Source organism: Pyrgilauda ruficollis, unplaced genomic scaffold (genome assembly GCF_017590135.1).
Source record: "Pyrgilauda ruficollis isolate IOZ18807 unplaced genomic scaffold, ASM1759013v1 scaffold132, whole genome shotgun sequence".
Lineage (NCBI taxonomy): Eukaryota > Metazoa > Chordata > Aves > Passeriformes > Passeridae > Pyrgilauda > Pyrgilauda ruficollis.
In genome coordinates this window covers 808,610-820,432 of record NW_024511655.1, presented here as the reverse complement: position 1 = coordinate 820,432, position 11,823 = coordinate 808,610, and the positions used below count along the sequence as shown (strand labels likewise).

At 44.8% G+C, this 11,823-nt stretch overlaps 1 protein-coding gene across 1 annotated transcript; it reads right to left on the bottom strand.

The window, feature by feature from the left end:
• Nucleotides 1–3,492: 3,492 nt before the first annotated feature.
• On the bottom strand, nucleotides 3,493–8,425 carry FGF19 (fibroblast growth factor 19). Its single transcript, XM_041459190.1, has 4 exons — nucleotides 8,118–8,425; nucleotides 7,468–7,949; nucleotides 7,271–7,374; nucleotides 3,493–4,353 (listed from the first exon to the last, which is right to left on the bottom strand). The coding sequence occupies exons 1-4, from the start codon at nucleotides 8,423–8,425 to the stop codon at nucleotides 4,021–4,023; spliced, it is 1,227 nt and encodes a 408-aa protein (XP_041315124.1). The 3' UTR covers nucleotides 3,493–4,020.
• Between the last annotated feature and the right edge of the window lie 3,398 nt (nucleotides 8,426–11,823).

Below are 11,823 nucleotides of genomic sequence, written 5' to 3'. Positions count from 1 at the left end.
CACAGAATAATGAGGTTGGAAGAGACCTCTAAGATCGAGTCCAACCTATGCCCTAACACCTCAACTAGACTATAGCACCAAGTGCCATATCCAGTCTTTTTAAACACATCCAGAGATGGTGATTCTACCACCTCCCTGGGAAGAGCATTCCAGTACTTTATTATTCTTTCAGTGAAAAATTGATTCCTAATATCCAACCTATACCTCTCCTGATGTAGCTTGAGACTGTGATCTCTGGTTCTGTCAGCTGCTGCCTGGAGAAAGAGACCAACCCCACCTGAGCACAGCCACCTTTCAGGGAGCTGTGGAGAGTGATAAGGTCACCCCTGAGTCTCCTTTTCTCCAGGCTGAACACTCCCAGCTCCCTCAGCTGTTCCTCACAGGGTTTGTGTTCCCAGCCCCTCTCCAGCCCCATTGCCTCCTCTGGATGTGCTCCAGTGTCTCAACGTCCTTCCCAAACTGAGGGGCCAGAGCTGGGCACAGCACTCGGGGTGTGGCCTCACCAGTGCCGAGTACAGGGAAAGGATGACCTCCCTGCTCCTGCTGTTCCTGATCCAGGCCAGGATGACCTTCTTGGCCCCCAGGGCACACTGCTGGCTCATGTTCAGCCGGCTGTCGAGCAGCACCCCCAGGTCCCTTTCTGCCTGGGCACTGTCCAGCCACACCATCCCCAGCTTGTAACACTGTAGGGAATTTCTGTGGCCAAAATGGAGAACTCGGCACTTAGACTAATTAAACTTCATGCTGTTGGACTCTGCCCATCCATCCAACCGATCTAAGTCTCTCTGCAGGGCCCTCCTTCCTTCTTTCCAATAGATCAACACAAGCTCCCAGCTTAGTGTCATCTGCAAATTTACTAAAGAAGGACTCGATGCCCTCATCCATGAGGTCTATAAAAATATTAAATAGAACTGGTCCCAGCACAGAGCCCTGAGGGACACCACTGGTGTCTGGCCGCCAGCTGGATGCAGCACAATTCACCATCACTCTCTGGGCCACCACTCTGCCACCCTGGCGTTGGAATATGTATATTTTTGAGGAAAAAAAGGGAAATTTTATTTAATTTATCAAGTTCTTCCCCATTTATTTGAAAAGTATGCTGGCAGAGCAGAAAGAGTGGGCCCCAAATTTTCCACCAACAGGGTTTCAGTGATTTGAGCAGAGGTAAAGTGGACACTATGACCTTGAATTGATTTATAGGTTTTTACACTTCCTCCAAGTGGAAACGAAGACGCTCAGTATCTCCTTTGCTGCAGCCTCCCCGCTCCTCTAGCAACTCGTATTTGCACATCACAGCTTCCAGCTGAGACTTCCCAAGGAGACATTTGACACCTGAGCTTTAAAAACGTTTTAGGGCTGTAAAATGTGCTCTTGCAAATGAAAGCACCGCCATTGTCCTCCTGCCTTTGAGGAGCTCTGGTGGGCAGGGGACAGGGGTGTGCTGACGGGTGGTGGTGGTGTTTACATTCCCACAGAACCAAAGGTCCTCTCTGGAGGTTTTGCACACCCGGTTCCTGACCGAGTCAGGTGTCGGAGGGCAGGGGAAGCACTTCCCAGCAATCCTCCCACCTCAAGCCGAGATCTTGTCAGATTTTATAAGCAAAACAGCCAGGTTTGGTCAGAGCTGGGATGGGAAAACTCCAAGGAAAACTCAAGTGCCCCAGGAAGTGGTGTGGGTTAATTTAGCTCCTGGCATTCTTCCCTCTGTCTGAATAAATATTGAACCAACCTCTAACCATGCTGTTGCAGGAAAAATCATAGTGCTGCTGGTGGAAGAATGTAAGCCAGAGGTGTCAGCAAATAGGGTCACAAGAGAGCTCAAGATGATGTTGCCAAAATGTAAGGTTGCCTGTCTTTGCACTCTTGAGAAATATTCACTATGTTACACCCACTTAAAAAATCCCTCACTGGGTAGTTAAATTGTGTACCCTCCAAACTCCATTATTTGCCATGTTTCCTGTCAAATCTGTGCAATTTTTTTAGCAGAAGAGTAAAAGTGACTTTTCTTTTCTTGTCCAAACTTTAAAAGTTCATTCTTATTTTATTTTCTGTTGTTTTTTTAAAAAAGAAAGGCTTTAAAAGGCGTTAAAAGAAAATATAGTGACTGATCAAAACTGGAAATGAAACCCCCTGAAATCTGAAAAGTTTTGGAATAAAACAACCTGAAAATCAGAACTACCTCTTCCAGCACACAAGGAGTGGGAACCCTCGAGATATGTGGCAGTAGCTCAGCACTAAGGAGAATGGGAAAACACCATGGGAGGTGTTTGCCAACCAAGAAATCTGCTGTTCCTGTGTCTCACAGCATTTCCAAATGGAAACATTCGGGCTCTTTTCCTGCCAGAAACTGACATCTTTTTCAGGCAAAACTCACCACTTTTCTCCCTGGCAGCGCTGGTTAGAATGGTTCCCATTTTTAAATGGGAGCAGCCTTCTACCCACAGGATTATTTTGTCAAGAGGAGTGGCTGAGTCACTATCTCTGGAGGTATTTAAAAGATGTGTGGATATGGCATTTAGGGACAGACAGAAGATTCAAGCAGATTTCAGTGTTGAAGATGATTTTCTCTTTTATTGCAAATGTACACATTACACTAATGATAATGCACAGAAATTTAAAAATTGGCTAAAATTATGGCTATTTAAAAATTGGCTAAAAATTGGCTACTGTTGGCTAAAATTCTGTTGATTACAAAACTTCACAAGATTTGTTACAACTAAAAAACCCACCTTCAGAAGTATATAAATAGAATTTTGAGCATAAATAACAGTAACAAAATAAACAGATGTACGTATTCAATAAATTAATTATAAATATTGCATTGGCAATGAAGTGCTAGGTCAGAAGAACACCAGTATTTCCAGTAGAGCTTTTTTCTTTTTTTCTTCCTTTTTTTTTTTTTCTTTTTTAATTTTTTTTTTCCTTTGCCTTCACCTTGGTTATCCAGTCATTGAATCTTTTCAGAGGGAGAACAGAACTTGAAGACATCAGAACTTGGCCAGAGGTACTCACAATCTCTTCTTGCAAGGGGAATCCTGACCCAGTTCTGCAGCTTTTAACTCACTAAACCATCTCGCCACTGATTCCCATGGATGCTGAATCAAGCCTGGAAGTGACTTGAAAAAATTCCTGGTGGTTAAAGGTTAAACACAAAAACCTATTTTACAACTGATTTGACCTATACATCCGTTCTCAGTGTTTTTCTCTGTTTTCTAATGACATATACATGCTTATATACAACAGAATCTTCATTTAAACATTCATTTGAGCTGCTCATTCCCTACCTGATGAACATCAATTCTATCCCTGGGCACCTTTCCAACAACACACTGAATCCTCACTGATTCTGATGAGAACTCTCTCCTGGATGATTCTGATGCCACAGAGAACATAATTTAGCCTACAAAAGAAATCAACAATCAAGCTTCCCAGAGTATTTCTTAGCAGTAAAGGGAGAAACTTTTCCCTTTCTTTTCCTACTTTCTAAGGGAAGAAAAAGCACAATATACAAGCAGGTTTGTTTTTTCAGTAGTATGCTTTCCATAGAAAGTTTTTCCCAGAATGTTGTTAGCAGCCTTTTAAGAAGCAGCATCAACTCAAGTTACATCTGGTAGGATGTTTCCCTTCATCTAGTTTTGGTCCAAGTGTTTGAGTTTGTGGTCTCTGAAGAGGAAAAGGTTTTCTGCATTTGCTCATATGAGCAGCTATAACAGGTTAATATATGTGGAAGTGAAGCTGGCATAGAAAAATTACAGTTATTTTATCACCACCTATGGAGGAATTCTGATAAGGTTGCTAAACTTTTCATATTTAATCCTCCTTTTCCAAACAAAACTATGGATAGGAAATTCTTTTAGACTACAAAACAGCCTAGTGGCACTCATCTCTTACAGGTACAACAAGGATGAGGCTGGCTCCATACTCAAACACACAAAAAAGTTCTCAAATATCACTACACAGAAAGCTACAAACCCTGCAGTACTCTTCAATATTTCTGTGAAAACACGTGTGGGAGCACAGTCAGTTCTGGAAGCTGGGGCTCTTCACTGGGGACAGTTTGGAGGCGATGCCAAAGGGGTCCATGCTGTCCGTCTCCAGGGGCGAGGAGAACGCCTCTGGCTCAAAGGCCTGGCTGTAATCACCATATTCACCAAAGTCTGCTGACTCCATGGGCACAGTGTTGATCATGGGCAAGAAGTGAGACAGGGGAAGGAAATCTTTTCCCTTGAACTGCTGTCTTTGTTTGGCACTGCTCAAAGACACTGATATTCCGTGTTTTTTGGATCGATACACGTTGTAGCCGTCTGGGCGAATCTCCTCCTCAAAGGAACAGTCTTCAGTGGAATACCTGAGCTGAAAAGCAAGGAATAGTGAGAATTGCAAATATGCCCACCAAGCTGGTTGTATTCAACCACAAAACAAACCTTGGATGGAAAAAGTCCTAGTCACTCAGTGGGGGTATCCTGGCTTTCCCAATCCCTATTCTATTCTATTCTATTCTATTCTATTCTATTCTATTCTATTTCTATTTCTATTTCTATTTCTATTTCTATTCTAATTCCATTCCATTCCAGAACCCCTGAAGTTCTTTCCATGTCCATCCTATTAAATAAGGGATGAATCCTGGCATGTGCTTCTCCACAGCCACCACACTTATCCTGTTTGAGGACTGGGAAAAAGTCTCAGATGCCAGAGCTGATTTAGATGAATTGTCCTTAATTGCAGTCGTAAATCCTAATCCAAGTATATGACTCCTGCTCTGTTAGAGTTTTGCCTGTGCAAAGGCTTCAGGATCAGGTCTGTAGAAAGGCAGCACGGCCAATCAGTAAAACAATGCTAAAAGGTAATTTCCACCTTTTTCCACTCAGAATTTACTGAAATTGCCAAAGACCCTTTTACAAAGTGTCATTTTCATGTTAACATGAGAACTGTTGAATTAATACCAGCACAAGTTAGGACTTTGTACAGAAGAATGTATTTTCTTAGGTATGAATTTGTAGAATTACATTTGCAATGGCCTGTACAGCTATTATATACCTGTAACATCTGAAGTTATATATACATATATATAAATATAAATATAAATATACATAATATTTGTATATTAAACCCATATCAGCAGGTCAGACCTCTCTAGATCTTTACACCAGCTCTGTGTTTCTTACAACTTTGTTGCTATTTCCGTCTCAGCTACTGCAGGTGATTGAACCTTGGTCAATAAAAAAGAATTGCTGATTATGTCTCAGTCTGCAGAGACAGAAATGTCCTTACATGAATGTTCTGCCTGTCTGAACAGAGAGCATATTTAATACTTTTGGGCTTTTCTCAGACACCCTCAGTAACACGGAGTAAAATTGAGGGTGTGCATTTGGTTATCTTTCAAAAGCATGTTTTAAATTAATAAAGTAATTTTAAAAAATGTTTTATTCAAATAAAATAGTGCAATATTTATCCTTATACACACACATTATATCTCAGAAAAATATATGTATATGACCAAATATTGGGGCTGGGTTGTTGGTTGTCTTTATGAGTGCTCAGCCTCACAAAAAAGGATGACGAAATAAAAAAAGATTCTTGCTCAAGAAGTGCACACTGCAAACAACAGATATTGATTGAGTCCCTGTGTCTCAGCTACACCTTTCCCTCGTTGCCATACTGGGATGGTCTCTAGTCTGTTTTCTTAAACAAGTACCAAACAGACTTTTTAAGTATTTCCAGATTTTTTTTCCCACAGGAGGGATTTTTTCACCGGAGGAATCACGGTATGTCAGTAGATTCAGCATTTCCCCTAAACTACTGACTACAGCACACAGCACATTCAAAAACCAACCCCAGTCATCAGTTTTCCGGTGTTAAAACAGGCCAAGTTGCAGGAGCACAGGTTCAGCCCTCAGACACCGTGTCTGCCCTTTTGTTCTCGCAGTCCTGAGCATGGTGCTGATAAGGTAAAGATTTACCTGCAGAGCTGCCTGGCTGGGCTGTGAGCACAGAGGTGACAGCAGGTGTCCCCAACACGGAGATGGGACAGCACAGCTATGTGCTGTTGTGTTTTCAGAATAAAACCCCAGCCTGCATCTAATACGCTACACCAACAAATGCAGTTCCAGTGCATGCCTTCAAAATGATGCTATAGGAAAGCCATTTTAAAATTCTATGATTGCTCAAGTTCAGCTGGTAGCTCCAATGGGAGCAGAATCCAAGCTCTGATTTGTTTTGGATATATATTAAAGAATTAAGCTAATAATTGACCTACCATATAATCTGAACCTATGCACCTCATCTCAGCCTCGACTGATTTGAGCCCAAAAAAGCAACAAAATTCAGCAAGAAAAGCTTAATCCTGTGTTCTGCATTCTTAATTTTATCCACATTCAGAAACATCAGTATTACTGTTATTAAAGATACTGGGAGTTTTGAGTATGGGCCAAATCCTTTCCTGATTAAAATCAGCAGAAATTTTGCTGGAGTAATCAAAAAAGAATCAAGCTGTATCTTTACAGATATATCATGAAAAGCTCTGTGAAACTCAGGCTTCTGTGCAGACTAAATCTGAACTGCACCTGTCAAATTCTAGAGTCAATAATGTATTCTTATACCTTAAAAATCAGTTTATGTCAATGATTATTTGCTAAACTCAGTGAAAAAGCTGATCTAGAGGCATCAGAGGAGCTTGTAACTCCCCAACCCCTCAGAGTCCCGCAGCTGTGCTGTTACAGCAGGGCAGAAGTGGGGCGGTGGAGAAGCATCCTTTCTCCCTCAAAATCCTTTTCCTGTCTGCAACTTCCTAAGAGATGGCAACCCATGTTCCTGGGAGTTGTATGCCTGGCAACTAGCTGGCTGCAACTCTTCTCCAAAGGAGCAGTCTCTTTTAAATTTTTTTTCCAGAATACCTGACCCGAATAGTGAGAAAATATTCATATTCTACGGCAGAGCTAAATCTATTCCTGCAGCAGAATCACAGTCTCCCACCGATGAGAATTTTAAACATAAATGCAATTTTGCCCTGGGCTGTACTTTCGGTATATTTTGGCAGGGGACACGCAAAACATCATTTACTCTCTAAACGACGTTTCCTTTCTGCCTTCTAACAATCCCCACAGCCTTTCGGGCAGTGACATGACGAGAACCGCAGGTCCTAGGGAGAATAGGCAGGGGAGGTGGGGGAGGGACAGTGGCGGACACCTGGAAGCTTTGTTACCCCATTCTTAGAACACGACGCTGTTCCAGAGCGGAAAATCCCCGCGGGGACAGCAGAGCGGATGCTCACCTGCCCGTGCAGCCGCCCCGCCTCGTCCATGCACAGGTACCGGGAGCTCTGCACGCCCTTGATGGCCACGGTGCGCACGGCCACGGCCCGGATCTCCAGCAGACCTGCGGGCAGACAGAGAGCGGGGACAGCAGTGTCACCCCCGCGGCCCCGGCCCTGTCTCCATCCCCATCCCCATCCCCGCCGCCGCCACTCACTCTGCGGGCTCTGGCTGCCGGCCGCGTCCACCCGGCCGTCGGCGCCGATACGCAGGAAGCAGCTGAAGAGCCCGTGCTTGCTGGCGGTGTAGAGGTGCCGCAGCCGGATGGGCTCTCCCCAGCCGTAGTTGAGGTGCGGGCCGGCGTCGGGCAGCGGCAGCGGCAGCGCGGAGGCGGCGGCGGCCGCCAGAGCGAGCAGCGCCAGCGCGGCGGGGCGCAGCCCCATCCCGGCGCGGCGCCTCGGGGCTGTAGCGCGGCCGCAGCCGCCCCCCGGCCTTTTATAGCTCGCCGTTATCAGCTCCATCGATCCGGCCGCATCCGATACGGAGCCCATTTCATAGCCGGATCGGTCACTCCCCCCGAAAATATTAAGCGGGTGACACCCTAAAGTCGCTTCCTCCGCATCTGCATCTCCGAGCTCTCTGCTCCTGCGAGGCTCCGGCCGCGCTCCCGGGCACTGCACGTCCCGCAGCCCCGATGTGCTGCCGGGACGGGGACCGGGGGTGGGCGTGTGTGTACCCAGCCCACCCAGTGGCAGGAGGCTGCCCCGCTCCCCGCCGCGGCTCAGCCCCTGCCTTCGGCCTTGCCCGTCCTGTATTTCGTTTCCTTTTTCAGAAATCAAAAGAGTTCCTGCCTAAACTTGAGCTCGCCTCTTCGATAGGGGCCGAACGCTGGAGGAGCGCTCCCGGTTCCAGGACGCACACGGCGCTGGTACAGCCCGGCCCGGCCCTGCAGAGCCCGGTCCGGCCAGGTACCGGCGGCTCTGGGTGTCCCGGCGCGGCTCCCGGCTGGATCCCCGCCTGGCCATGCCCGGCCGTGTCACTAGATGGAGCCTGGCCCCTGGGATGCGGCTGCCTCGCCTCGGGGGAGCCGCTCTGGGGGCGCTCTCCAGCTCCTGTTTGTCCTCACTTCTTACAAAGAGACTTGGGGGGGAATCCTGGGTGAAGTAAAACTGCATCGCCCGATTTAAGCTTCAAACAGAAATTTTCTTCTGCTCTGCGCATGGATTTTTTTTCCACGTGGGCTCCTCCCAGGGAGCTCGCTCAGCGAGTGCCCCTGAAAGAAGAAGACACACAAATTGGGGGTTTTCCACCATATGTGTATCTCAGGCTTATTTAAAGCGATTGCTGCCGACTCTTCTGTTGTACATCCAAAGTGATCATTGAAGGAATTTTCTCAGATTCCCAAAAAGAAAATTGGTAATTTCATAAGGAAATTTCAAAAAAAAATTCCCCCCCCCCCCCCCCCCCCCCCAGGACATTAAATGACAATTCAACAAGACATAATCCCACCTCCCGACCATTTTCTCTGAAGCACCAAGCTTCGGTCAGCTTCCACATACTGGTTTTATATTTTGCTTGTTCGCTTTGCACGTGCATCTCCGTCCTGCAAACACTCCCACAAAAAACTTATCTTCAGAAGCAATCTTAGCTCAGTGAAGATGAGCATGTAGACAAACAACACAAAAATACAGAGGCTTGTAGGATGAAATCTTGCACTTATTTTCATGTGCAACTTCAGGTGTATTTAACTGGAGTTAACGACATCGGTCAGTCCACGTTCGGATGATCAGGGTCTCGCATAACAAACTCACTGGGAGCAAGGGATTGAATCTCATCAATCACTTCAAAAGCAGCTACTGCTTTTGATTAGCTTTGGGCATTTTTTGGTGATCAGCTTGAAACACCCAGAAAAGACCCTAGTTTTTCCCTGCATGATTGCTGAATAATTAATAAGTATTAAAACTACTTTTCATTCAGGTGTCTCCTGCTGCATCCCCCAAATAATGTGTGGGCTTTCCTACCAATTCTGGTCTTCCTTACATCACGGAAGTTCACAGTATTATAAGCCCAGTAAATAATACTAAGGCATGCAAGTCCCTAATTCTTTTTTTCCTCTGCAATGTTATTACATGGCTGCTACAAAGGCAGTTCCTGCCCTGCAACCCTGGGCCCCACAGCAGTTGTGCATGTAACTCATCCTGGCATTCTTCAAGGTACTGAGCACCCACCACACACGCAGAGGTTATAGTCTGAAATTAATCTGAAGGGCTTCTTTAGCTCAATTTTTCTGTGCATCTCAGTGAATAGAAGCTGTTTTATGACCACTGCTTCTGCTATACTCCAGTGGGAACAATAATAATAATTGCGAGTATTTTCTTCATCAAGAAGTTCAGGCTTCTTTCAAGCAGTAAGGAATTGATGCTTGGAACTTGTTCATTCATCTCTGTGAGGATCAAAAATTGAGGCAGAAAGCACAAATCCCTTGCACTAAATGATATTTCAAATCAATGAAAAAGCTGGCTGTAAAGGAGAATTTCCCAACAATTGATGGAGAACCTTTAAAAATTATTTTCATTGCGGCTGTTGCTGATGTTGCGTGGGCTGAAGTTAAAGGGTTTGTGTCTAATCAAATTAAAACAAAAATGCACTTAACAGTTAAGCACTTAACTAATTTTTTGGAATGGCCTCTCTTGTTATGGGAAGGTTCCAACCTAAATGATTTGTCCAAGTTCCCCAGTAGTCCCTGACAGAGGTAAGTGTCTGCAAACACTTAACTAGACTGAATGGTGCCAATCCTATCACAGCTGCTGAAGAGATATGGGTTGAATATACCTGGAAGTGCTCATTTCTTCTTGCCTCCGTAAAGAAAAAAAAAAAAAAGCCAAAAAACAAACCTAGATGATTTACTCAGATTCAGGTAACTTATTTTTACCTAGAAATTGAAGATAACTTATTTTTAGTTAGAGATAAATGAGCTAGTAAATGAGCACTGAATTCAAAATACAAGAGTTGCGACACATTATTTTAATTTCAGTTCCTGTCTGTGTCACTGAACTTTATCATTTATTGGCATGTTTTATCAAAGTTCAATAGAAAGACACATGCCTTTGCATGTTCCTACAAATGCATTTGCAGGAAAAGAAGATATGTTTGCAGAACAAATGTATTGTAGGGTAAATCCCACTTTCACTTCCAATGCTGGACCTGCTTCCTGCAACAAGGAAACCTGGGAGAGTCAGATTTTCTGCTTTTATGAGGATGGGAAAAACACCCAAAAACCCAGGAGGAAAGTCTTATAGAACAAAAAGACCTCCTAACCAAACAGTACACAATTGCAAAAGCATTTTCACCTGTTGTAATGGATCATTTATTTCCACTGCACTTTTCAATGTCCCAGTGCAATTTCTGCAGAAGGAGAAGTCCAGATTTCGGCAATAATGAAGTTGAAGTGAATGTGTTTTGGAAGAATCAAATTAGCTATAATTAAAAGTCAAATATTCAGAGATCCTGGAACACACCAAAGAGGCAACAGAGGGCTTGTACCATATTGGATAACGACATCATTGAAACCAACTGAAAAGAAACTAAGGAAGATGGCCACAAAAAATGCTGAGGAAATAGGGCAAGAACCCACCCATGAGTCAAAGTTGGTCATAGCAGGCTACCTTGTGGTGGAAATCAAAGGAAGCATTATACAGGTGAGTCACTCAAGGCTGAGTGAGGCTCAAAATGTGATAAACTGGAGGTGTTTAGGATGAAGAGACATTTTCTCAATTATGGAATATCTTTGGAATATCATGGTGAAGGCTTTGGTTTTACGAGTCACTGCAGGAAGAGGGAAATACCACAGAAACACTGAAGACTTTCTGCTTCCTTTGGGCTGTCTTTGGGACCTCCTGCAGATTTTGAAGTTGAGATTACACGAGTGTGATCTAATATTACTTTTGTGAAGAGATCTGTCAGTCTTCCCCCCTTTTCTCTGAAGTCAGAGGTGGGAGAATTACAGAGGCTGCAAATACTGTGAGGGCAGTAAGGCAGGCAGGGCTGGAGATGTCAGTGCTAATGCCGCCGGTTTCTGGTTTCTGCTGTGGTTCCTGCCAGTCATCCCAGAAGTGACAGAGAAAAGAAAATTATTTTACCCATGGCAGAGAGCCAGCAGAGCAGTCCAGCCTTTTCTCTTACTTCAGGAGAATGAGGGAGGGCAGAAGTGAAGACACAGGACACTGCGATACGCAGTTACTCGAGCACGAGCTTGTTCTATAAAGAGCCTTATCAGCACAGCACAAGTTAAAAAACCTGCCTAAGAAGGAGAGGTTACTCCACCATATGTCAGGGACCGCTCTGCTTCCCAGCTGCTTCTGCAATCCAAGAGGCATGGAGGTGACAATATTTCTCCCCGGGCTGTGAATGAGCGCGGAATTGAGATTCCACAGCTCCCGCTGTGCGCACCCACTGACAGGATGTCATAGGATGGGACGAGCACTCACTGAGTCTCTTCCCTGATACCACAGTCCTCAGTGAATTTGTAGGATTCAAGTGCATCACAGACTTATAGATTTTCCAAATGATCCAC